The sequence below is a fragment of the Falco punctatus genome (assembly GCF_963210335.1).
Source record: "Falco punctatus genome assembly, chromosome: 4".
NCBI classification, from domain to species: domain Eukaryota; kingdom Metazoa; phylum Chordata; class Aves; order Falconiformes; family Falconidae; genus Falco; species Falco punctatus.
In genome coordinates this window covers 90,069,427-90,096,690 of record NC_137583.1, presented here as the reverse complement: position 1 = coordinate 90,096,690, position 27,264 = coordinate 90,069,427, and the positions used below count along the sequence as shown (strand labels likewise).

General features: G+C 41.8%; 3 protein-coding genes across 4 annotated transcripts; 1 reads left to right on the top strand and 2 right to left on the bottom strand.

The window, feature by feature from the left end:
• Positions 1-1,407: 1,407 nt before the first annotated feature.
• LOC308061734 (UPF0415 protein C7orf25 homolog) lies at positions 1,408-6,784 on the bottom strand. 2 transcript variants are annotated; one of them, XM_080382132.1, is made up of 2 exons: positions 5,260-6,784; positions 1,408-2,990 (listed from the first exon to the last, which is right to left on the bottom strand). In XM_080382132.1, exon 2 carries the CDS (start codon positions 2,972-2,974, stop codon positions 1,706-1,708), a length of 1,269 nt encoding a protein of 422 aa, XP_080238258.1. In that variant the 5' UTR covers positions 2,975-2,990; positions 5,260-6,784; the 3' UTR covers positions 1,408-1,705. The 2 variants fall into 2 exon arrangements, with proteins under 2 accessions (XP_080238258.1, XP_080238257.1); XM_080382131.1 differs by lacking the exon at positions 5,260-6,784 and adding an exon at positions 5,054-5,245.
• Positions 6,785-7,409: 625 nt separating this feature from the next.
• PSMA2 (proteasome 20S subunit alpha 2) lies at positions 7,410-13,795 on the bottom strand. Its single transcript, XM_080382139.1, has 8 exons — positions 13,658-13,795; positions 11,317-11,393; positions 10,557-10,689; positions 10,020-10,142; positions 9,552-9,633; positions 8,376-8,449; positions 7,884-7,941; positions 7,410-7,801 (listed from the first exon to the last, which is right to left on the bottom strand). Exons 1-8 carry the CDS (start codon positions 13,696-13,698, stop codon positions 7,685-7,687), a joined length of 705 nt encoding a protein of 234 aa, XP_080238265.1. The 5' UTR covers positions 13,699-13,795; the 3' UTR covers positions 7,410-7,684.
• A 99-nt stretch (positions 13,796-13,894) lies between these two features.
• On the top strand, positions 13,895-17,233 carry MRPL32 (mitochondrial ribosomal protein L32). Its single transcript, XM_080382141.1, is given in 4 exon segments — positions 13,895-14,201; positions 14,463-14,611; positions 14,615-14,644; positions 15,245-17,233. Coding segments are annotated over 4 exon segments (558 nt in total). The 5' UTR covers positions 13,895-14,077; the 3' UTR covers positions 15,500-17,233.
• Positions 17,234-27,264: the final 10,031 nt, after the last annotated feature.

Sequence of the window (27,264 nt, the reverse complement as noted above, 5' to 3'; positions counted from 1 at the left end):
CAGCAAAAACCAAAATCCAGTTCCACCCACATTAACAAACCCCATGAACCACCTCAGTGACTAGCAGAAATGAGGGCCAGGTGAAGAGCAGACTGCCCTCTGCATTGTAAACAGTTACAAGTAAAGACAACCAGTATCCTCATGCTGCCTAACTCCTAACAGGTTAACTTACAGGCATAGTAGGAACAGAGCAGAGCAAAGGTTATACCAACAAAAAGTATGCTTTTGCTCCTTGGAGTTAAGCTTACTCAGCTGAAAGAGGCATGCAAATTGGTTTTGCTGGCATGCCAGTATCTTTACACCGGTCGAGTGTACCAGAGTACCGGAGACAGAAAGAAATAGGTAGAGACTATAGCTAAGGGCAGCACCACAATTACTTTCTACTCAGGAAGAAATTTAGAGCAGAGTGGCAAGAGGCAGGAGAACATTCTTTGCTTGAACTATAAACTGCACAATGATGCTATCCTTTTGAACAACAGCCTATAACACATTCAGTGGGTATCTCTTTCACTGACCTGATAAAATACATCACTCAGGGCCAAGAGGTTCACTGACACCTCAGTATTTTCCACTAGGAACCTGATGCAAATTAACATCAAATAGCAAGTGCTATCATGACAGCATACAGGAAAACATTAGAAAGACTTCGAAAACAGCAACTCTCTCCTGTGGGGGTGAATAATAATTAAAATTTATTCTACACATGTGAGTAAAACCAGCAATTACAACAACAGTGAAAAATCTTCTCTCTACTATAGGGCAAACTACCATTTAACAATCTGCCCCACAAACCTCCTCCTCCACCACCATGCCAACACTAAAGGACCTCTGTGAGGCTTTGTTTCAGGTAATCCTCAAGCAACCAAGCCAAATTCAAGTACACAATCAGTCCTTCGCAGAGGGCTCACTAATATCAAAAACTACCTGGATGCTGGCTCACTTCAGAAGGATTCTGTTACTCGAAGCCTCAAGACGGGTTTTGCACCCAGCAAGACTTTGCACTTGCTAAGAGAACAGGGAAGCAGGTTTGCCTCCTTGGCCTGCTACTGCCAGCTGTCCAGTTTCACCCAAGAGTCACAACATATTAGTGCCAATAAACTCTGATTTCAACTGCTTTCTCCAGGTATTTCAAAGCTGTTGTAACAGCGTAACATGGTGTACATAGAGGTTCCTTTAGTAAAAGAAGGAAGGTTTAATTTGGTTTCTATTCACGGCTACTAGTCACGTCTTCACAAAACAGCATACACCCAAAGAGGTACAGGTCTGTACACAAGGTACCTCTGAAGTAACAAACAATTCAGTTGAATAGGACTGGTGAAAGAAAGATTTAAGTTCCACTGAAGCCCTTCTAAGGTGCTGAAATTAATCTCTTGGAAAAGACAAAAATGACAAGGGCACAACAGCAACTGTGCTTTAAATGAACTTTTTTAATCAGGATGGATACAATTAATATACTGCAAGCCAGTTAACAATTTTCTCTGAAATCTTATTACCTTACTGAATAAATTAATGGCCAGCTGAACAAAAAAAAAAAACACCCAAGGATTAAGTAAAGCTATTGCAAATCCCTTGAGGAGCCCTCCCGCTGCTACAGTTACTGCTTTCACTGATACACACCCAAAAACGTATTGTTATGATTCTTTCATTTCTCCAATGCCTCCACTGCAGCATCTGCAATATTTCAATGACTAACTCATTTAATGACTTATAGTCCATTATCAGGTGGACAGCTCTTTGGTAAAGGTGTGGCAACAGATTCTTTGCTTTCTGTCAATGCTCGTGGCTGATGGACAAAAACACTGAACCTGACACCTTGGTTAGCCGCTGCCCTCACAAAACCACTGTTTGCAGTCATGGTGATGGCTTTTAAAGTGTCTCCTGTCCCAAAAATGGTTAGAGAACGGCTGTTGATTTTTGAACTAGCCACTAGTCCTAAGGCACGGTCAGACGGCTGATCTGGCACCACATTAATTCTTTTAATAAGCAATGCAGCTCGCTCTTTCTCCCCAGGTCCTCCCAGTGTTTCTAAGATGGACTGAAAATCTCTGACAGCAGATTCACAGGCGAAGAGCTCTTTCCCCTCCATGAACTCCTCCAGCTGAGGCAGGACTCTCTCCTTCCTCTCCTGGGCTGCTTGCTCCGTTAACACTTTTTCTTTGAAAATGAAGTAGCAGCCACCATAGCTCAGAGCAGAGACATAGGTTATTAAGGTAGTGATGTCCAAGTTAACTCTACTGCACGTGTTTACTTTGATCTGGGTTGGAAAAGCAATGCTGGCCACTAGATTCTCCCGGTCTACTCTGGTCACCTGCAGGAGTTCAGGGCCTTCTTCATCTGATTCACTGGCACTAAGGTGCTTGTTTTCTGTAGATGGCTCTGCCAGTGAATTCACAGCAACAACGTCTCCTCGCACAGATATTCCCATCTCCTTGAGTCTCTCTGCCATAGGACTGGACACGCTGTTGTAGAATGCAAAGATTATGTGGGGATTGCTGTACTCCACTGGCTGCTGATGGCTTGCCTGCAGGAAGTCCTCTGCCTGCTCAATGATGCTTTTGTCACCATACTGGCCTCTCCCCAACCAGATGTTATGCAGAGCCTCAGCCTTCCGACCAATGGCCTTCACCCACGTGTGACCTCCATTTGCAACAACATCTACCACCAGTGTCTGTTTGTCTCCAAACCTGTCCTCATAAGTAAAGGCATGCAGGACACTGACAACGTCCTCCAGGTTCTCTGCTGACTGAATAATGGCTTGGAGATGGGTAAGGTTCGTACTCTGCAGATGGGATTCTTTAATGGCCACCTTCCCTGCCTCCACCTTGTGTAAGAAGTTTAATTCGGCCTTCAGTTTGCCACATAGTTTTGCCCCACCTTCCACTTTCCTTTTCTGTGACTTGGAAAGGGCTTCCGCTCTCTTGATCAATTCTTTGGCAACAGCAATCCTTTCACAAAGCAGCGACTGCACAGACATGTTGGAAACATTATTCCTACCAAGTGACAGCAAAAGAGAAAACTGTTATTGCATGACCAAGAATAAAAACAGTCAAAAGAGGTCTTTGCAACAGCATACTCTGGAGCTTTGCAGTAGATTTAGTGCAATAGCTACCACTATTGTAAAGCACAAGCATCAGGAACCTCAGCACAAGTTCCACTGAAGAGTTCAATTCCTTTCCTTTGCCTCTGGGGGTCCAGCCTGCAGCCTCAGAAGACCTCTGTTCTCAGCAAGGGAGAACAGCAGCTTTCAAGTCTCCATACGCCCCTTGTAATTTTTTGCTTTTTGCACACACACGTGAGCCCTTCACCGAGTTAGTCACTTAGTAAGACCGCAACTCTCACAGGTCATTTGGAAAAGCTGCCATTCAGAGCAAAATTAGAAATCCTGTTGATGCTTTAGGCAAATCTTGCCTCTCCCTCTCACCACAGTTACCATTAACATATAAAAACTAGCCACCATGCTTACAGGCACACATAAGAACTGTGAAGTCTGGCTCCCAGCAAGTATTTTAACACAGCATAGAGGAAGCCCACTGTATTTTACAATTACAGGCAGCACAGATCTGTCCTCTCCAGCTTCCAACCTACCCTGCACAACTCAGTGAATGAGCCCCTAACAACCTCCTGGCAAAGTTTCAACATCACACAGCATCATAACAGACTACAATTCATAATTCTAGAGCCAGGAGGATCTAGAAACCTCTGCGTTTTCTAGTTCTACTAAAAATTTCCTGCGTTGCATCCAGTTAAGACTATTCCTTTGCGTCCATATTACTTTAGTATGCATTCCTAAGAAAAGCATGATAGGAATTACTTAACTGAATGTGGGCTGGTTTTGAAAAATGTAGGATTCAATACCACACAGAAGACAATTACCACTTTTTATGACAGGCGGTAAACTGCCACTATGAGCAGTGAAATTAATTAATTTTGACTCCCAAGTACAGACACATGCTCCTATAATCTTGTCCCAAGCTGAGTGTTGAAGCAAACTGGCATTAAAGGGAAAGACAAACACAGCTTGGGCTGAAAAGGAGCAACATCATGCGGCCTGTGTCCTACCACAGGCTCTGCCTGCAAAAACCCGCAGCCTGGGGCTTCAAGCAATTGAAAATACCCTTGCATTAAGCACAAGATCAAATACAGTCCGCATTAACTGCTATTGGCATGGTCAAGGCCCAGCATCCCCCAGATCTCCCCCTTCTTCTCAACTAAGCAGCCTAACGGCTTCCAACATGACCCACCAGCTCTCTCCTGGGTCAGGGCAGCCACTGGCATCAGCCTTTCCCTCCAGAGTCCTCACCATCGCCACAGGTTTACTCTTATACGTAAAACGAGTAAAACCCCACAGTTGCTGCTTTGGCACCTCTCACCACAACACTTTCAACTTCTACACACATAAAAAGTCTTCAAGACAAAGCTTGCTTCCAGTTTTTCAGTGGAAGTAAGGAAGAAACCCACAAGCCCAACTATTACTTCAGCACAACTGCGAGGCGGCCTCACTACCAAGCACAAAGCCTCAGAAGAGGAACTACTCCTTCAGATGAAGGGGGGGAGGAATGAAGGCCCTAACACAAACGCTCGCCGTTATACGGAGCCCGCCAGCCCGCGCGCCCCGGCCCCTCATCCCCTGCGCTACCCCGCACCTCCCCTCGGCGGCGACCGCCGCCCCTCCCGCCCCTCCCCTCACGCTGCCCCGCCCCTTCCCACCGCTCCGCCCCTTCCCACCGCTCCGCCATCACGTGAGAGCGGCGCCGGGGAGGCCGCGGCGCCATCTTAGGTGAGGACAGGGTGCCCTCGGCGCTTGCCCCAGGCCCGTCCCGGCGATGCGGGCGGACCCTCGGCGGCCGGCCCCGGCGCGTTGCTCTCAGCCCACACGCCTTCCCCGGCAGGGTGGCAGCAGGACTCGGCGGGCTGCCCCCCCTCCGCAGGCACCCCCGGGGCGCTACCAGCCGCCAAGCCTCCCCCTTCCCCAGACACCCCCGGGGCGCTACCAGCACCTCTCCGGGCGCTCCCGAGCCCCGCTCCCTCCCCGGCACCCGCAGCCCGTACTTACAGCCCGGCGGCGGCCACCTGCACCCCGGATAGCGGCAGGAGCCCCAGGCCGGCGCGGTTCGGCCCGGCCTAGCACCTCCCGCGGGGCCGCCGGGCGGGGACAGCGCCGCACCCGCCTCGCCGCCGGCCCCAGCCCTCCCCGGCGCGGGGCCTCAACTAAACACGTGTATTTCATACCGACAAGCCTTTAAGGAGCAAGGACATTACCCGAGGCCGGAGACCTGCCAGCCTCGGGCTTTAACTTCCAGCTGGGTAGAAAAAAACACGGCGCGTTGGGTCTGCGAAGTTCAGGTAACAACATCGGGCCCTGAGACCATCCGGCGCCAAACGCGAGCCGGTGCCCGCCGTGCGTTACTGCATCCCCGCGGCCTCCGGCCTCCCCCCGCTGCAGCACTGCTCCCGGCCAGGCCCCCCTTCCTCCGCCTAGCCGCAGCTGGCCACCGGTGCCTACCGCCAGGAACTCTCTCTGCTTGTCCCGATGACTGCACACCACCTGCGAAGCGACAGTAGCCAAATCAAGTACAAACCTGCACTTCTTCCTTCTGTCGTATTGGAACCTACTGAAAGAATGAACCGCATGGAATAGTGATACTGCTCCCAGATCCCGATCCTACTAGTTAAATAAAGCCCAAGGAAATTCTGTTCTCTTAAGTGTCCCTGTCCCGAGTTCCTCCTAGCAGATCAAGATGCAAATCAAGAACATTACCTCCTTTAAGTGACCAGTGTCTCTTTTTCCAGCTGACTGCATTAGAAAAGTCCTAGTTGATGGCCAGCTGAAGTAATCAAGCTTTTATAATTTGTTGTTTCTCATAAATGAACTGTATTGGTCAGCTTTATTCCCCACCTGCCACACTTCATACAGTGATTTTATAAAATACAAAGCTAGCATCGTATAGCTAAAAAAAGAACTGCACTTTTTGAAAGTGACCACAGCATCAGTTTGTTACTTCATTGCACTAGTATCTCTCACTGCTGAAGTGAGAAATACATTTCCAAATTAAAATTACTATTTACTTAAATCCCAAGGATTTTGAATAGAGATGTAAATTAGTTCCTTGCAGTTTAAAGGCTCCCTTTAAGTACTAGATACAATGTAGTTACTATTCTAAGCAATTGACATAACCATTTTCTGAAGTACATAACCTGCATTTTCTCATATAGAAAACTCCTTTATTTATATAGCATTAAAAAAATGGGTATAAATTTTCTAAATTGAAGATGTAGCAATATAAAATTCTCCAGTTTCAACTCCTAGTTGTTTCTCTAGAAGAATCAGAGCATGAACTGGTTTTCAGAGTAAAATACTCGAAAAGTGATCTGGAGTGTATCTTAATGCATTGTTTGGACATAGCTTTTATTTCTGACATTAAGAAAAAAACTTAATTTATGGCAAGTGTCAGAAATTCTTATTTATCTAATGGTAACATAAAACATCAGACAACAGACACTGAAAAGAACAGATCAATTAGCTTACACACTGCTTACTACAGACTAACTACATAACTACAGCTGGCTACCATGTAACTTGTCAGGCTGCTCCCATACCTGCTTAACCTTAACTACAAGCAGAGTGATCCAGCTATTGCTCCCAGTTCATTATTGACTGCTTTAAAAGAAAATCAGCAAACAGTAGAACGGTTAAAAGCCTGCTTTTAAAAAACGGACTTCTGCTGAAAATAGTACATATTTATTCTGTTTCTTTTGCAGTAAGTTTTGTGTATCAATATAGCCTGAATTACTCTACACATGTAACAAATGTATTGATACAAACACCCACACATTAAGTGTTCTGTTCGTTACTGCACCTTCAGAGTTACCTTGCAAGTTGGAAAATACTTCAGCACAATTCAAGGGATAAAGTAATTACATTATATATTCCCATCTTGCTTTGGAACTCCTGTTGAATTTTTATTGACTGTGATAAATACATTTAGTTTTCAGTTATTACTTCCATTATTTCTAACAATATTTCAGGGTTGGAAAGGTGCAATTTCTAGGGCCACAAAAATAACGCAGTAGAAAACAAGTTCTTGAGACACAAAGACAGAGCAGAGATGCTCCAGTAGATAGATGACAGGTCACACTGAAATGTTTCTGCCTCTTTGTGAAAGTACATGATCTGTAACACCAGATAACGCCGGTTTTGGAAGTTACTTAACATTTAAACAATATTCCAAAGTGAAAAAATTATCCTGTCCACTCAACATTTAAATTCTTTAAGAGAAGGTCTAACATGAGTTTATCATGTCTGTATGTGGAAGATTCTGTTTCCTCAACACTAAAGATACTGAAGTCTCAGCTTTTTGCAGATAAACAAGCTGTGATTAGAGAGACACAGAGACACCTTCCCCCAGAACTGTGGCCTTCAAATTTTATTCTTTAGCCTTTTTCAAGCTGTCATTATAATTTTACATTTTGTACAGCATTTTGTGTACAAAGATTCCATGTATCAAGGGAATTACCTGTAATAAGATTCCATGTATTAGGACTGTTGCATTTGCATCCATGATATTTAAAAAATCTCTCAGACAAACCATGTACAAATACATATGCAAAAACTGCAAACAAAAACATTTAAGTAGCCAAAATTAAAAAGACCTTTGTGTGAATCACACAGTCTTGCTGGTTTCTACTAGGCTATTGCAGCCAAGTAGTCCTTAACCTCAGTTGGAGTTAGCCTCCTAAAACCAGCTTCATTACAGATGCCGACTTCAATGTTGTCTTCTGTCATTTGCCCTTCAAAGCTCTCCTATTAAAGAAAAAACTGTTCAGTGAATCATATCAGTGATGTCCTAAGAGTAATGAACTTACTTCTCAAGTATTTTGCTAACCTTTAGTGTTAAGATAGCTGTATGAATGGCATCTTCAAGCTCCAGATCTTCATTGTATCTGTAAATAGAAGTTCATGGGACAACTATCTTTCCAAATCCTAATAAACCTGGAGTTTCTAAAAACCCAAACACTACTAAAATCTTCTATTTCTTATACAAATATTATTTGTAAGCACTGTGAAATTAATAGTCAACATTATTTGAATAATATATTTGAAATCTGAAAAGTGTCACTACTGTACAGAACAATATTTTTGCAAGTATGTTTAATATAGTGTTTATTGCACTGAAATAATTCTCTATAAACACAGAAGTTTGAGTTTAAATACAACAAATTTCCTGTGCATGTATAAATAAGAAACTGGAAGCATCTTATCTTAAGTATTTTAAGATTATCAGAACAAAGTTTTAAAAGTGTGCATTTTTTTGCAGTTTTAACATGGAACCTGAACAAAACAGAGTATCCTTCCCGACAAGTATCAAATACATTACCTTTTCTCAAGGAATGTTTTCCCATTGACGTAGTTTTTGCCCATCGCTGTTGCTTTCCACGCAAAGTAAGCTCCCTGTAAAAGCAATAATCCATTGAATTGTTCTGCGTGATTTGGTCAGACATGTATTCAGTTACTTGGTAAAAAGTATGGAAGCAATTATGAACACACAATGTTCAGAGAATATAGGAGACTGTTTTGGATCACATTCAGACTAATTTGATATGGAAACATATGTTGTGAAAATGTACAGAACATTTGTACAGGGTTCCATCTGTTTTCATCCTCTCACTACTTTGAAAAATGAATTTAGTAAGTTATTAGCATAGTTTTGATTTGGGATTACTTAAACAGAAATAGTACGTTTGCCCTTGAGAATGAACACAGTCAGATCTTTCCTCAGGTTCACCCCTTATGTTTTTTTTAAGATTAAGTACTGTAAACAACTTGCTCCAAATCAGCCATCTGATTTATCTTCGGTACTACTAGGCTATTTAGCCACCACTTCTTTCCCCTGGCATGAAGGCCATCAGCAGCTCTATGCCTCAATCAAGCTGCCTTACACAGGGCACCTGCATTTTGCTTTTTACATTTCAGCACCAGGTAATAATTCAAATTTCTGAAGCTTATCAATGATCACTACAATAACCACATTTTCTGTCAGATGTAAAGCATTACAACTCACACATGCATCAAAGGATAGTTTTTCAGATATGCAGTGCAAACAGCAAATAAAGTCACTTAGTATTTAATTACAGTGGTTAATTTAAAGCATACGCATTAGATTTCACAGTGCAACAGAATTTGGCCCAACTTCCACCCAGTTTAGGGAATGACTATTTGAGCAGCATAAGCAGTCAATTTTTTTTCCTGGTACCTGCTGCACCTGCAGTGCCGTGCCACTCTTACTGGCACTACCAACTAAGTGGGAAGGCATGAAAAAGGGTGGTGATACCCTGCAAAAACAGATGCCATCCCTCAAACAGGACAGGAACATGTAGGCACCTACAGATCCAGGCTTGCTCCAAGCACCTACTGAAACGGCTCATTCTGACTTCTGATGTTAAGGGATCTTTTGTTCTAGCCCTGCATTCTTACACAGAAAGTATTTCAGGAGCACATATAAAGTTTTAGATTTTTATAAAAGCAGCAGAATTTACAAATGTAAGATACTTACGGATGGATCTGACTGAAATAAATAGGGCCGCCCTTCATTCCAGCCACATATTAGCAGTGATACACCAAACGGACGAACACCACTACAAGCAAAAAAAAAAACCTCAAACTGAAAAAACACAGCTCTTGTGTGAAATTCATTCAGTGAAACCCAAAGGTGACTGAATAATTTTGGATGCATTAACCTTCCCTCCAGCCCAGAGCTGTGATCAGGAATGACTGACTAGGCAACCAACAGTACAAAACCAAAAGCACGCTGCCTGGTCTGATGTGTGTGTTTGCAAGATATGAAGACCCTATCTCACCTGCTGCCAGCAGTCCTCTCACCGGCCCGCTTTTAGTGGACACTCTTTCCATTGAAAAACTAACTGCCTCTTTGACACAAAAAATGGAATCGCTAGGTAGTTGTTATGCATTGCATTTCAATGTTATCTTTCTAAGAAACTTCAAAATTCAGAAAACTACATACCCAGATTGTGTGTACTCCTGCATCACAGAAGCAATTCTCTGTACTAGCTGAGCTGTTGGAATAGGCTCATGATAAACCAAATAATACTGCTGGGCCAGCTTCCGAGCTCTGTGCACAAGTACTCTAAAAACAAAGACAACATTAGCATGTCAAAGAAATTCCAACTAGTTGTTACAACCCAAACTGAAAACTCATAATAAATACTGTCCTAAGGAGTTGATATATCTGGTGTAACAACAACGTAAGAAAACACAGACCGCACTGGGTTATCTTTATCAACCGTGTAATCTCTGAAATACTTAAAACTGAAACTACAGTTGAATTACACTGCTGTTCATTCCCTACTCACTTTAGATATAAGGTTATTTGACAAGGTATTGAATTATAAGGAAAAACTTAAAGTGGAATTTATATACATTGTAGTACAATATAATATTATGCCATATGTTTAGAATGAAACAGCTAATTGCCATCTGTTTCTTACATTTCTTGCAGGAAAATGTATCTAAATGGTGACCAAACAAAATTTTGTAATACCTATAATCTGGACCCATACCGCTGTACACTAAACCTATATGTTTGGTAATTGGTTCTACTTTGTGGACACTCCTTTCATCATAAAGGATAGACTTCTGCTTCTTCTCAGTTGCCAATACCACTCCATTTGCAGCTGGAAAGGAACAAGATTTTTGAAATTCTTTTTAGTATTAAACTAAAATTATGGAAAGCACTCAAAACACAGAATAAATTTATCTGACTGTAAAGAATTTTTCTTCTCCCTTTTTAAAAAACCCTTCAAGTTTACAACCACATTAAACACAGATACTTTGATGAATCCACTCAACACTTCGTTTGTCATTTTAAATAATCATACAGCTCCCAAAACCCCATTCTAAAGATTCTAAAGCACATATTAATAACTGAGCAGCTGAATTAACTTTTTGTGTAATTTTTATATATATGGACACACAGTTGGACTTAGTTAAGAGACAGGAACATTAAAGAAAAAAAAAAAAAAAGATGTCTACTTCTACCAGTTGAGTGTCTCCAAAATCACCCACACAATTCTCTTCTCCTAGCGTGAAGCTCTATGCTTCCTTCCCTCTTATTGAGTTGCAGAAGAAAAAAAAATAAAATTAAACCCAATATAACAAATGAAAATCCACTGAAAGAAAAAAATATGCAATAGAAGGCAAAATGAACAAAGACCCAGTGCATCATCGAAACTATTTTAGTTCTCTCCAACGATATTCAGGATCCTGAATCCTTTGCTAAAGAAGTTATTTTCTGAACATACCTTTAATCCCAACCGATGGAGCTCCTGCAGCCACTGCAGCTAAAGCATATTCAATCTGAACAAGCTTTCCAGAGGGACTAGAAAGGAAAATGCAAAAGTAAATTCTGACATGCTCAAATCTTTCCCATGACTTTTCTGATGCTAACTTGTTTCTCTAAGCTGCTTTACACCTAGTATCAGCGTATTCTAATCAGATTCCACCAACTAAACCCTGCAAGTCTGAAGATTCATAACAGTTTCTAAAGGAACTAGACCGGTTCAGCACAGAACTCACTGCCACACAGTACTACTGGGATACTCATACAGCACCTGCCTACAATCCTGATGAAAGCTAATGTGTCTCAGATCAGGAGCAGTAACTGGGATGCAGGTTGAAGGGCATGTCTGTTCTCCAGCACTACACCACTTTAAACAGGTTTTCCACTCAGTAGGGAAAATCTTCAAAGTGTCTCGTGACTTTCTACTGAAATGACATTACATTTGGTATGGTATATACCATACATACACATGGTATGATTTGCAGAAGTTTTCAAGACAGTGATGCCCACTGCTGAAAGATACAAGGAAAACAGCTACTCTTTTTGCCTGATAAGCACAGACCAGGTCAATGGCACAAGATAGAAACAGCTCCCGTTCCATCCGCAGGCATTTTGTTTTAATGATCTGTGGTGTTCTAGTAATGGGTGCAAAATCATCAGAACAGAGCAGCCAGTATCAGCCTAACAAACTCACTCATCCAGAATGAGGGGGATCAAGGGGTCCATTCTTGATCCCCGGGGAAAAGGACAGCACAGAGCAGTATTCACTGGACAAGTGATTTTGCAAGTGGGATCTATTCTCCGGGCTGTATTTGAGACACTGCTGTTAACGGGTGCAGAAGTAAAATAGAAAGTTACATAATTCAGTGCTTAGAAGAGTTAGAAAAAAACCAAGCAAGCAATAATCAATTAGTAATTTATACACCGAATATTTATATTACTGAATAAACAGTGTATAAAGGTGACAAAGTATTAATTCCATCTTCTCTGCTACAAAACACTAACAAACCATAGCCATAGTTTTCTATGCCAGTAATTAAAATATACAGAACATCAGCAAAATATTTTAAAAGTAAGTACAAGCTAAAATAAATAATTATTAGTACAAGGAACAGGTGAATGAGGGAAAGCATAAAGAAGTGTATTCTCTTCCATGTGAGTATAAAATCAAATGGCTTCATGTTTCAGAGCACGTACTGTTTCCATACAGTACAAAATGTTTGTAACTCCCTTAGGAAACCATTTCCAAGAACAAATGAATTCAACCCATGTAAGTAAAGCAGTGTGTTCAGGTGCATCCATCCACTAAGAAGATTCTTTTCCTCATTTTAGATTGTGCACTGCTTCAATTGCTTAACATCAACAAGCCATTTGTAATCTACTTCGCAATTACAGAGCATTACTCTCCTCTGAGATTAAGGGGACGCTTTACCTAAAACAGCACAAAGATTCTTGCATTCAGTTTTTCTATGTACAGCTATCATGTAATTCTGGATAGCTTAATAGTTAGTCAAAAAAAAGAATGGAAAGTATTTTTCTCTGAATTAATCTTAAGCATATGTATTAGAGCAACACTTCAATAGGTACCACTCCAATAGCATATTCATTCTGTGCGTGCAATCATCCCACATGCAGGCTGTGCACAAGATATGAGCACTGCCTGCAAAGGGCAGCAGGAAGGGAAATAAAGTAGTTAAAACTCATCTGTTGGTTTCTTTCATTCCCATGTCTGCAAAGTGTGTTCTGAAGCAAGCTCTCAAAATACCATAGCTCAGCTACCACCACGCACTTCCAATTAGCTCAGAATTATGACCCAGCCTAAAGCATGGCAGGGGAAGGAACCCTAAGTTCCCTAAACTGTTTCGCCAAGCACCAGGCGCTACCAGTGAGGGGACCGACCCGAGGCTGCCCCACAGTGACTCTGACTTACAGCAACGAGCAGCAGCCACACATGGGCCTGAAGTCAGCGGTGGAGATGAGGCGGGCCCGGCACTCTCACCTCAACTCCAGCCCCTGCCCCCAGTTGCGCCCGCGGCCGTTCAGCTCACGAAGCCCCCTGGAAGGTGCATGCCCCCCTCAGGCGAAGACTAAGCCGCCCGCTCCCCACCGCTTTCCCCACGCCCAACCCCCGCGGCCCCCCACGCTCGCAGGCCCGGCTCCACGATGACTCTGCAAAGTCCCCGCTCTGTCCTGCCCCACCGCCGGAAAGCGCTCCACACGGAGGCTGTGCGCCGCCCTCCCCCGCCAGCCTGCCCGCCCGCCGAGAGCCCGGGCCTACAGCTCTCTCCCGCCGCCCCGCGTACCTGAACGTAGTGAGGGAGAAGCTATAGCCGCGCTCCGCCATTTTGGAAGGCTCTGCTCCCCGCTCCCGCCCCCGTTGCGGAGGCGCAGCCGCTCCCCCCGCTTCCGGCACGAGGACACAGCTCGTCCGCTGATTGGCGAGAAGGTGGCGAATGGCGGAGCATGCCTGGAACGGCGCCGGGCCAGCAAGGGGCGCGATTGGCCAAGAGGCATGCGGTGAGGCATGCTGGGAGTTGAAGTCCTCGGCGTGCCCCGGCGCTGCCGCGCCCTCCTGGCAGCAAGGGGCATGCTGGGACTTGAAGTCCCGGTCCGCGTCCCCGCTGCGCTGCGAAGCGCTCTGGGCTCGCGGTTTCCCAGAAGGCTCAGCGACAGGTGCGCATGCTCAGTGCTCCTCTGAGGCTTTGGCGGGGCTCTGAGGGGCTATGGTGGCTCAGGTGATGTTTTTGTCTCCCCTGCCGGGGCTTCGCGGTCTCCTTCAGCGCTGCTGGGGGCACCTGGAACATGGCCTCTTGCCGAGTTTCTCCAGGAGCCAGAGTCCGCCCTGGGGTAGGTATCGGCCTGTTCTCTTGTCTGAAGGAGGGCGGTGTCGGGGCCACGGGACTCATCTTTACCGTTTAACGGCTGAAGCAGGGGGCTGGAGCAGGAAAGCACACACCCTGGGGATAGTGAGGGGTCAGGGCGGGAAGCGTCGCTGGCCGCTCTTACCTCCTCACTTTGGGAGTGTCAGTTGCATCTGTGTCTTATTTCCTCGGTTGCAGGCGAAAATGGGGCTTGCCTGTAATGAATTAGCTTTTCTTTTTCCTTCAGGACCAGCACTAGCTCTCCAAGCTCCAGCTTTTCTTCCACAACCGATAAATGACACCAGTGAAAGTAATGAGGTGCCAGGCCTGTTGGATAGCATCTTGTGGATGGCGGCGCCAAAGTCGCGGCACACCATTGAAGTGAATCGCTGCAGGTGAAGAAACGCCCCTAAGCTTCTAAAAGTAAAGGTAATTATCAAATTTCTGCAGGCTTGCCACCTTACTCACTGCAAGTAATTTTCTTAATGGCAAGTAAGCATGCTGGAGTAAGATTTATGCCAATCATTGTTCATCTTACTGATGTCAATACAGTCAATACTGAACTGAAAAAGCTTTCTGGAATTTGTTTATAAATAAACTTAAGAGACATTGTAATCATCAGAATACTTTGTAACAGGTATGTTCATCATGCGTGACAGTGGTCTGTGGTTAAATAAACAGTGACAGTTCAGGTGTAAGCCAACAACATGTGAATTTTAGCTAAACAGCTAGTATAAATGGAAAAGTTCTGTACTTTCTGTGCATCTGAGTTGTTAGGTCTTTATTCTTCCAGACATCATTAGGCATGATGATTTAGGTATTGACTTCATAGGCTATTTTTAGTAGTAAGTATTTGGCATAGCAATACATTACAGAAAAAATATTTTACAAGGAAGAATACATTTTGAAAAGACAATTGAATTTTTCTCATATTTCATTTAACATTTTTAGTAGTTTGTGATTGTTCCCTGTGTCTTTCATTTCCATTGTTCAAATTACATAATTTCCTGTTTCCACTGTCTTTTTTAGAGGAACATAGATGTTTGTCCTGAGTGTGGAAACTTGAAACAGAAACACGTCCTGTGTGGCTACTGTTATGCAAAGGTCAAAGGAGAAACTCAACAGATACGGCTGGAAATGCGTAAAAAGGAACGAGGACAATTTAGTGCTCCAACTGTAGAGACTGCTGTCCTTTATGATGGAGAAAAGCCCACAGAAAAAGATGAAGGCAAGCGGATCATTGAAAGAGCCAGGAAGCGTCTGTCTTGGTTTGTTCAAAATTGATGCTATAGGCCTAATGCTAACAAAGCCAGTTGTTACAGCAGGAAAGATCATGATTTTAAAGAATGTTTTCCTCATTCAGTGTTGATACAGAAACCCTATGAACTTTTGGAAAGCCTGCTTGAAATCATGTCATGCCATAGAAATTTGCCGTCAGGTGTTGTTTCTATAGCATGCAGTGGGAATTACGTCTCAGTGATACATCATAGCCGCCAACAGTTAAAGAGAAATCAGGTTCTGCATTGGGTTTGGACTTCTGCATACAGTACACTGAGTAATTTGTATGCTAATGGTCCTATGCTGGTTTTAGGTGTGAATAACACTTGTGTAACAAAGGGAAAACAAAGGAAAAAAGGGGAAAAAAGTATGTTAAGTTTAAGGAAGCCTGCTTTCTGATTTTGGCTGCTGCTTTTTGGGAGAGGGGGAAAAAAGTTCAAACCCAATATGGATTAGATACAAAATATATTTACAAGGAAAGATACAGTTGTCTGGTTATTTCCGTGGCTCTTACAGAATATGCCTGGATTTCTCCCTTCAAAGTGCCCTTGATTTCTTGGGCAAAGTAGCAAATCAAAATGTTATGATGGAAAATCTGTAGATTTGAGAAGAGTCAAAGCTGATTCTTTGCAGCCATTGCCATTAAGTAGTCTGGGTGGTCTGTGTGTGCTTGGAGAACCGCAAAGAACAGCGAGCAGTTCCTGCCTGTCTTGAGTCTTCTGCAGAAAGAGGGCAGCTGTGCCCTCTAATGTCCATTCGTACTTCAGTGGTATGGTTACAGCATCTAGCTGGGGATTTTCACTGTTGCATTTAAGATTAAGACTGTTTTGAATTTTAGGTTGGGACTTAAATACATAACAGTACTGTTGGTTATTATGGCTCAGCTATTTCCTGCCAAAAAATGCAAGCGTGCCCCTAACCCTGGCTATGTTGCCTCTGTGTCTCTTAGGCACTTGAGTCTATCTGCTCCTTGTGCTGGCCTTATTTGGGGAGCTATGCTTACAGAGAACTGATCCCTGGCTTTCTACAGCTTGGTGTTTAGTGGGTACCTCCCTGTAGCTTGGCTTGTGTGAGGGTCCAAAAAGTGGCACTGTGAATGGGAACATGAAAGCGAAGGACACAGGAACACACTTTCTGGAATAGCCTTTGTTTGTATGTGGGTGAGCCAATTATGCCTGCTCAAGGATGGGGCTTGTGTGTGCTTTAATGCTGCACTTCTGTGTTGCTTGCTCTGGATTCCATGTTCTGAAACATAACTGGTGGGAATAGATGTTAGTGGAGATGTTACATTTCTTCTGTAGTCTAAAGGAACAATGAAAGCTGGTAAGTGTAAATTGATGCCATTTAATTGATAGTGTCCAAGCAAACAATATAAGTTCTTTTGATTTGTCCAAACAGGATTTATTCCAGTTGTATCTGTTTTACACTTGTTCAGAACTGAAGCCAAAAAAAGGTGGCAAGCAGGATGTGGAGTGGAAAGCTTACTTTTGACAGCTGCATGGCATGAGAGTGACATGTTGGAGGTGAGGTTAGCCAAGCAATTAGGCAGATATTTTTTCCAGAGGGAAAGGTGTGTCTGTATTTCAGGGAGAGGTGGGTTTTTTTTGTTTCATTGTCCATATATCATAGGATCAGTTACACCTTACTATATTAGTTGTTTGTTGGGGTTTTTTTTTGACAAAGGTTCTGTAGAGAAATAATCTAAATTAGTCTGGGATGTTGAGAGTCATAAGTTAATTTCTCAGAAAAACAGAAGTATTATTTAAAGAAAAGAAGAAAATTATTTTTCTCTATGAGAGAGGACATGTGCTTTCTGCTAATGGAGTAATAATTATAATTGGTAGTATATTGCATTAGTTTACTGAGTTACAGGATCAGTGAAGCAGTGAAGATGCTTTACAAATAGAGTTCTTATGAAACATGAGTGAAGTTAGGTTGTGTCAACACTAGAAATTTTAAGGTACTTGCCAGGTCACAGTTAAGTAATGATTCATTTGACAGCCATAGTGCTTATGTTAGTATTGCAGTTGTGCAATCTGGACAAAAGGAGATGCTTGGTAATGTTTCATAGTGGTTTCTGAGTAATTGGAGCTGGGGGTGGGGTGGGGGGGGTGCGGGGGAAGTAAAATATCTGGTATTCGTGATCACTAAAAGAAAAATTAGAACTGACAAATATTGAAGATTTGTATGTGCAGTTGTTCTAGTATCAGTTAATTTTTTGAGAAAGGAATTGTCTTCAGTGAGAGTCAGAACAGTTTAGTGGGAATGACATTCCTTTCAAACGAAAAGGAAAGCTGACTTTCATAGCTTCGTTTTATTAACAAATAATAGTAAGTCCAGAATTCCTCTACAATATGTGGCATGCTCTGGTATTTGAAATAAACAATGTTTATGTGTAATTTTGAAAGAAGTACAGGTTGCAACAGTGATAATATATAAACATACACTTTTGAAACAATGTAAAGTAAAGGTAACAAAAAGCACGCTAGTTGTTACAAATGCTATACTCCAAAATCCATTTAACAACAAAAAGTATGTTTGCTTAAAAACAAAAAGTATCCCAAGGCATACCTTGGGAACTTCACTTTGATACATTGGGAACTAGCAGTTGAAAAAGCCGTTCTGTTTTGTCTGACGATTTCATATGATTAAATACACGTTCTATTTGATTATGCTTTTCTTCTATAATGATCTTATGTAAAAATTAATTTATTTTATATTTTAGAAAGATCCAGGAAGATTATGTAATATCATAAAACACAAGAATGCCAGTTGCTAAACAATTTTGTATCCTGCTAATATCTGCGGTGATAGAGGTGATCTCTGGTGGTGATCAATTACGATATCCATAGAGGCTGATAAACTAAGTTTCTCTTTAATCTCCCATTTAGCAAGGAAATTTTAATAAAGGGTTTCTGCACAGCCCTCATATTCTTATTGAACACGCTATGTCAGCAAGAGCTGTTAGTTCATATAAAATATATTTCTTTAAAGCACTAGATGGCAGAGGAGTATAGGTTTCTGGTGGGTGCAAAGCAAAAGGCAAAGATCACTAGTGAGATAGGAAACAGCGTCAGATTCAAGGAATTTGCACCTGTGTAAGCAAAAATCTGCAGAAAGACCGAATTTGCGAAGTACAAAGAAAAATATTACACTTGTTATGGACATAAACTAATCTATTGTAATTCATTGTTCCAGCTAAATTTAATCAGATCTATATTAAGAACTAATGTGCTGGCTTTTCTGTATATTTATGCACTTCTGCTCTTTGCTGGGTCAATTACTTGAAACTGCAGTTGTACCTATCATTTTTCCCTAATAAGATAGCGGAGCTCTTTTTACATCTCTTTTACAGATGGCTTTCTATGCTGCTTGGTATGCCTGGTATATTCAGGTAGTTGACATTTTATTTATGCAGCTAGAAAGTCCTGCAAATAATAGGTCTGGCGGCATTCCAATGAATTTCAATGTGTAACTGCCTTGAATTTGTAGTCATAAGGATCAATTTGCAAACAGCAGGCACGAAGTGGAAAGGAAAGAAGATCAATGTGGTGTCTGAATGAATATTAGTTGCTCGGAAGGGAATAGAAGATTGTGTGCCCCATCAAAGTTTTTAAATGTTTTGCAAGTGCACCAGTGATAAAAGTGTATCTAAAGATACATCTTTAGAACTTACTTTTTAATTAGTATTTAAATAAGATATTAGCAAAAATCCTTCTTTTACCTGACATGATTGCATTATGTAATTTATACAGCGAATGAGGATCAGTAAATAAAAGTTGTTTCCAAATAATTGGCCTAACTCTTTACCTGCCAAGGACTTTAAGAATGGGGCCAAATGGGAGGAAAATTAATGAAAGGAATGAGAAAGAAGTATGCTATGCAGCAGTGATGGATCTAGTTTTGTTTACTCTGGAAATTCTGTTGAAGTTGGTGGAGTATAATTCAAGGCAGAATTTGGTCCAATGTACTGAAACCCTGGACATATGGATGTGTGCAATAATATATCTCTTTAATGCAGAGCATGTACCTGTGAAACTGTTGCTGGTTACCAGCTGGGTTGGGTTTACAGCTGAAAAGTAAGATTGCATTTAATTGATATAGTAAGTTGAGTCTAATCAGTTGATACTTTCAACTTTCAATTCCTTTCAAATATCCTAGATATCAGTTTCCCCTGGTTGAGGACAATATACATATTTAGAAGAAAGGGTATAGGATTCATTTAATATTGAATGTGCTGGAGAAACATACAAAAAGCAAAACTGAAATTGCTCTGGAGCAGAAGACCCAAACCAAAAACTTCTGTGGCATTATCAACATCCAGTATTTGTCAGGAATTTATCTAAAGCCTCACTCCTGGATCACATGATTTTTTTGAATTTATTTATTTTTTTTTAATAAAGCAGCTTTCCTCATTCTAAGATGGTGGGTCAAAGACAAGGAAGCAAAGATTTGGAAAATCACTAGGCAGAAAACCGTTCCTATATTATTACTATTTTAAGTGTGATACCTTTTAAGCCAATGCTATGATTCTGAAAACTTGGGGTATAGTTAGTGTGTCCTGATCATCCAAATACACAAGCATCTGACCCTTTCCCTTGATTTCTTGAAAGGGCACAGACTTTTCTCTGCATGATAGGAGGTGGTTCTGATGGAGTTGTTCTCACTACATGAGCATATAGAAGCGTTCTGTCTAACAGGACCTGGGTATAAGCATGATTAATCCTTTATGTGTCTTAAATTTGGGACCAGCTCATGAGGCTCCAGAGGAACAGGCACATTAAATGTAGTGTGTTATATGTGTGGGAAGCACAATCAGTCCCTACTTATACAGCTGACAGATTTACATCCATTCCCAAGGTATCCTAATACTGTTTCTCTTCCCAGCTCCATCACACAGGCTCATCGTCTTGTCTAGTGATATGGCTTACTGCCCTATTTTCCGTTATGGTGTAGCTCTAGAGCACGTTATGTGAAATACTTTCAATAGAACTGAGGATTTTGTACAGGCTGTTGGAAAGATGTATGTTTTATTTTATAATCTGGGATTAATATTAAATACAAAGAATAGTAGTTTTAAAGAAGCTATACTGAATAGCTTAAGGCTCACAATGGACAGACCATTTTGTTTGTTCTAAATATTTCACAATTCACAAAGTTGCTACTCATTCATCTTTTGACTGTTCCTAATCAGTCCTAATCAGACCAAGCAACGCATCTAAGGTGTTTTGAAGAATAACATCAGGATTTGGTCCAATTAAAGGTACGTAACTCTGTCACTCTTACACAGGATAAACGATACCTTGATCTTCAAGAAACCATTGACTTCAGTAGCATTTCTTTAAAGGAAATTGTCATTCCAAGTGACTGAGAGGCAGGCTGTAAAGCATCGAACCGTTGTATTACAAAGTCACTTAATGAGATCGTGAAAGCATTTTTTAATTGAAATAAAGAAAAAAAAATAATTAAACCTGTTAGTTGCCAACACCCATCGTGATACATACTTGAGCCCATGAGTCCAGTTCTGCCACAGTCATTTGGATATGGTCATTTATGAACAAAACATGTAATCTTTTAGGAGTTTGGGAGAATACTGAGATGCTTGAATTTCTCTTGCCCTAAATGAATCCTCTTCATATATTTTTGTCCAGCACAGAGCAGTTTACCACAAAGTTACTAAGAGAAAGGAATGGAGGAAGGGTTGGAGGCCAAGGAGGTACAGTTATTGGCAAGGGCATAGAAGTAAGAGGCATCCTGTTGCTGTATATGTAATACAAAGAGTGCAATAGGAGTTTCTGCAAGAAACATACCTACATTGTGCAACTGAGTAAGTAACTGCAAAGTATTCATGTGTGTGGCACTGCATAGATGGATGGCATAGCAAACACCGCCCTATCATGGATCACTTTCATGTTAGCAATTTATATTGGAAGCTAAATGGCACTGTTCCTTCTTGACAGGTGGCAAACAGGTGCAGAAAGAGCAAATGAATTCTTCAAAATTGTGCCCTCAGTCAGTGGCAGAGGAAGGGACTGGAGCTATTTGCAGATTATCAGACTTTTGAAATCTCTGCTGTGTCACAGGTTAGGGAGTAATAACAACTATTACTTGCAGTGGCCATTAATCTAGCTAGGTTTTTGTTTTGATCAAGTAAACTGCTGCAAAGATGCTATATATCTGAACATTTGTTGGGGCATAGGCCCATGACAGCCTTTATCCAGAGCTCTTCAGATAAGCTGGAAATCTGGTTTATTACTAGATGATGCCTTCTTTTATCCTCCTTTCACTTGAGAACTGGAGGAAAACTGTGATTTTTGCAGGAAGCTTCCAAGGACCAGACTCAATCACTTCTCATCTGCAGAAGAGTGTCTTACCCTAAAAGAAAAGCCATTCTGTACAGTGGCCTTATTTATAAGAGTATGTCTCAGCTGGACAACAATGACAGAATCTGTCCCTAGGAATTTTTTGATGTATGAATCTGAAATAAGTGTAGTCCTAGAAGTAAACAATTTCTCCTCCACAGATTAGATTCCTTTGGTGCAGGAACAAGGTGCCTTCTTTATGTGCTATATACAAGACTGTCAAATAGGAAAAAAAAAAAAGTCCAACCTAAACAATGTAATCAATTAAATTCAGGAAAACCCAAGAACACAAGATCCAGAAATCTTTCACTAGCAAAACCAGCAGTACCAATTGGTTTAGATCACTTCTCAAACATTTTTCCTCTGAGACACTGCATGCTGAAAAATACAAAGGAAGAGAATTTGCTATTATTTTTTCCCTTTTCTTTCCAATCAAAAAGATGTACTTTGCTTTTAAGCCACCGGAGTGTATCTTTCTCATCCTGCTGGGTTCCCTGGATCTGTTGCTTAGGTTATATGACTATCAGATTCAACAGGCAACTGATTGAGAATAGGTAATCTTGATCAAAAGTAATTGAATTCTTTTCAATTTACTGATGTTATATGACCCTGATTGAAATTACTGTACCTTCCCAAAAGCCTAGACATTGGCTTTGTTAATATGATTTTCAAGAATGCTATCTATATCAGGAACATAGCACTTGAAGGAGGAAAAAAACCAAAAAACAACAAAACTTTGTATCTTCCTTTGACAGGTCTTATAGCCACATTCAGGTCTGAGAATCTGATGCTTCAAGCGAGATTCCTTTCTTTCCAGAGATAAAGCTGAAATGAGAAATTGATGACCAGTGATAGATATGTTTCACTGAGTTTTCCCAGCCTGTAGAGGGAAAAAATAAAAACGTGAAAGTTCCTTGCTGATTTCAAAGCTGTAGAGAGCATTGTGAGGCAGGCTACTTTTTGTGCATACTATTTTCATGTCCCAACAGAATTCCTCTTACTTGTCTGCAGTTGGTGTTAATCATGACCACATGTATTATCTCATTAACAGAGCAAGTAGCAGAAAAAAGCCATAAGAAAAATGTGATTTACAAGGTCCCTACTTCAACTGTAAAATCCATAGTTACTTTGGTCAAGTAATAGACACTAGCGTTTCACAACTGAGCATCTTCCCTTAAGTGGTTACCATAAGCCATGGTCCTTAGTGTGTATGTTGCCAATAGTTGCAGAAAACTGTACCTGTCTCTCTCTGCCTCTCTTTTCTGTCTACAAAATGGGGATAACACCAATTCCATGACATTCCCATGGAGCTCTGCCAGGAATCTTTTTTCCTAAGCCATCTAGGTTCTGAAGATCACCAGAATGCAGACATGGGTGCATTCAACAGAAAAGCCAGGTGCACACAGAATTCTGCTTTACTGGCAGACTGGGTATTGTTTGCAAAGCCACTGAGCTCTGGCTTCTGAAAGGGGTCCCCTGTATAGAGCGAGCCATGCTTATAGCCCACTTCTCAGGCTCTTCACACTCATGCCATGAGATGAAGTGTGCCTACTAGAGAAAAACATCTCTTCTCACTCTGTAGGCTACACAACACAGCAACAGGACACAAGGAAATGGCCTCAAGCTGTGCCAGGAGAGGTTTAGGTTGGATACTAGGAAGAATTTCATTACCAAAAGGATTGTCAAACATTGGAGCAGGCTGCTCAGGGAAGTGGTTGAGTCACCATCCTTGAGGTATTAAGACATGTAGTGGTCTTAAGGTGTGTTGCTTAGGGACATGGTTTACTGATGGACTTTGGCAGTGCTAGGTGGACTTGGACTTGGACTTGATGATCTTAAAGATCTTTTTCAGCCTAAATGATTCTGTGATTCTATGATCACCGGCCTGCCCAGAAGCACTAACAGCAACTCTGCGCTGACGGTCTCAGAGGAGCAGTTGTGGAAAATAATCAGTCCCGCTGATTGCTGGGGAACGACAAGCAAGTACAAAGCATCATGGAGAGGCACAAACCACATCTCGGTTAGGTTGTATGCAGCCAGTTGCAGCAGGCTTTGTGCCTGTGGGGTGTCTGTGTGTTTCCCTGGCTGTGCCACGCACTGTGGCCCCTCCGTGGTAAGGGACAGATTCTGCCATACCTGATGGTCAAAGGAAGCATGAACTATCTGCCCTTTTCAGGTCCTGAGGAGGCAGGGGGGAGTGAAGGCAGTCCCCAGCCGAGGGCTGTTGAACCTTGCAGCACCTCTTTTCCATTCATCAATAGCCACCACCCACAGCAGACTTGGATTACACATGGCATAAAGGTTCTTGGATCTGTGCTGAGATCAGGACAGAGTGCAGCAGGAACTAATTAATTCTCCCTTACCCAGTCTTGCTGCCCTTGCTGTAGAGAATATGGAGCTCAGATTTTTAAATTGAAGCTATTTTTAATGTACCATAGTTCTTCCATCAGTGAAACGGAAGTATGGGGGATGTTTGACAGGCCAGGCATCAACCTCTAGTCTTGTTCCTGGTGCAGAAACTGCCAGCTATTGTTTTCCATGGACTGCTCAGTGCTCTGCTTTCCTGGACTCCATCCATGAAGCAATTCTTGCTGCAGTGCCTGAATTTTTAGATATTTACATTATAATCTGGCCATGGTGGACTTCCCTGTGCTGTGTACCTTACTACCAAAATATTCATGGCTTTGGCATGTCTTGTGTTTTCCCAACCTAATCACTTACTTTCCCCTTTTGAAATTTTAAGAAAACACTAATTGTTGGACACCTTTCTTAAAAGAGCTTACATTTTATACAGCCCAATTTTCTTAGTACCCTCCTCCTATTTTCTGTGCGTGACCTTGGGGCTAATTTCACCTTTGGTAAATGATTGATCGAAGCTGTGTACACGCGGATAAGTATGGTTCCATATTTCCAGTCAACCTACTGGTGGGCTTTACAGTGTGTAGAGTGGGTCCCTCCAGATTTTGCAATAAATGAATTCATGCAGGGCAGAAGTTAAACAGTATTCTCAGGCTTCCTCCATTTTCAGTTTTAAATCCTGGACTGGCACAATTCCCACTCTCTTCCTCAGTCATTTTCCAGTAAAGCAAAATTCTGAGACAAAGCTCAAGAACTGGTGAACAACCTGGTGCAAATTACTTTCAGCATTCAGTCCCCAAGATAGTCAATAAACATGGAGGACTCTCTGTACCTCGTTGACTTCTTTCCACTTTGTATTTTCCTTTAAAGAAAAGGACATTGTTCTTTTGTGAAATTCAGCTTCTACAAAAGAATGCTTTGTGTCTGCACAGCTCCAGTGGCAGCAATATATAACACTAACAATGAAGAGCTCGTACTGAGGAGAATCCTCCATCTGCTCACCCTGAGATATGTGCGTATCCAATTTTTTCTGCTTCTGATCGGCTGGAAAGACTGGCAGTATATAGAAGTAGAGGTCTGATGCAGTACTTATTATGCTGAAACTAGTATGGCTTTATATCTTATTTTAGCTACAGAGGAAGTCCCAAGGCCATGGGGGATTATCAGAAAAGCAGCAGTATGGAAATGTGTATGGAGGGGGAAGGGGAATGAGCAGCTCGAGAGTGCTCGGTGCTGGTACTCTATAGGGAAAGCAGAGATCTCATCGTAAGCGCTGAGATCTTGTCATGAGCACGTTGATCTCATAGGGCCCTGCAGAGAGAACACAGATTGTTAGCTGTGGACCACCACCAGTTGTGGGTTTTATAACCAGAATGACCAGAATGGTTTTGATTTGCTTGCCCTGTAGTATATCTGGCTGCAGTATCTTTCAATTAATTTATGCACTGGTTTTCTCAAAGCCAGCAGAAAGCCACATTTTGTAATTAATTAGTTTTTAATATTGCATCAGCCTGTGAGAAGTGCTCTAATTAGCTCACCACTTTCCTTGACAGGTAAGGTTTTTTCTACTACTTATTCACACATATTCCATATATTCTTCTAAGTAGGGGAAAATTTTCTTAAAATATTAAGAACTCTTATTGGTTAAACAAGCTCTCTAACAGAGAAATTAATAACCTGATTGCATTGTTCAGAAATTCTTTTCAAGTGGATGACTATGTCACAAGTTAATAACCAGAAACATGGATCAATATGGGAAGCATATATGCAAATTTAGCAGCTGAAAGAAAGCTTCAATAAAGGTAGTTAATTATATCGTGTCATTTTACTTTCTCTCTGCCATTCTATGTATAATCCCAAATCCATTCTCCCTCTTGCTTTCCACATTCCTTTGTGTCAGTGAAGCTATCAGCTTTGTTTTACTGTTCCCACATCTCTGACACATCTGTGAGATGTTCCTTCTTCCCATATTTTCTTCTAAGGATTTATCTTTTTAATCTTCAGCTATTGTATGAAACCCTTATCTTTACCCCCACTGAAGTCTGAGATACCTTATGCTTTTCCCTAGCTCCTGAAAATAAACCTTTCCTTGTTCTTCTGAGGTCTTTCCTGGAAGTGTGTTTGGGACCTGACATTTCCATTCAGCATATAAAAAGACAGACAGTTTGCTGGGGAAGCCACAACTACACCCAAAAGTTTTGTTCCAGAAAGGTGACGGGATGTGTTAATAAGAAGGAAAAACACAAAGGCAGAGAGGGAGGGAAGCAAGGAAATTCTGTGTGTTCAGAGACATGAGATTAGGCTCAGATGGAGGATTGCTCCAGGACTCGCTCTCAGATGTTGTGTGTGCCCAGCCCTAGCTGCATTCCTAGGGTGCTCCATCTCACATGCTTAGTTGCAGATTTTTCCACTCTTCTACTTAATAATTCAAGTAGGCAGATTGAGCAACTACCGAATGAATTATTGAAGGTGTAATTAAACTGGCAAGAATTGAGGGGAGCATGTGAGCATTTTCTTAGGAAAAAAAAAAAGAAAAAAAAATCTAAAATCTATTTCGGTATGAAATGAAATGTCACAGCTGAATGCAGTTACTACCTAGATAGAACCTGCTCCCACTTGCTCTGTTAAGTAGCTGATTAGATGATGCACCAGCACAGTGGTTGTGAATATGGGTAGTGAGTCTTCAGCAAAACCACCCAGCTGTTTGGAAGGTGACTGACTTCTGACACTACAGGGGAGAAAAAAGAAGCTCTTATATTCCACTTCTTTATCTTCTGCAGTAGCAGTGGCCAGCTCCCATTTAAAGGCAAGGTCATGCCCCTTCATACAGCTCTGGGTAAATATTGAGAGACTGTATGCAAAGATTTAGCAGCCTCTGTACTACAAATATTAATATAGACGGTGAAACTGATTCCTGTTGCCTGGGGTACCTCTAAGGTAGATAAAGGCACTCACCACTTTGAAATACATGTAGCAGAGTCCTTCAGGGTTGTGACTTCAGTTGTGACAAAGATATAATTCAGCTCTGTGAGATTAGGCATGATAATGAAG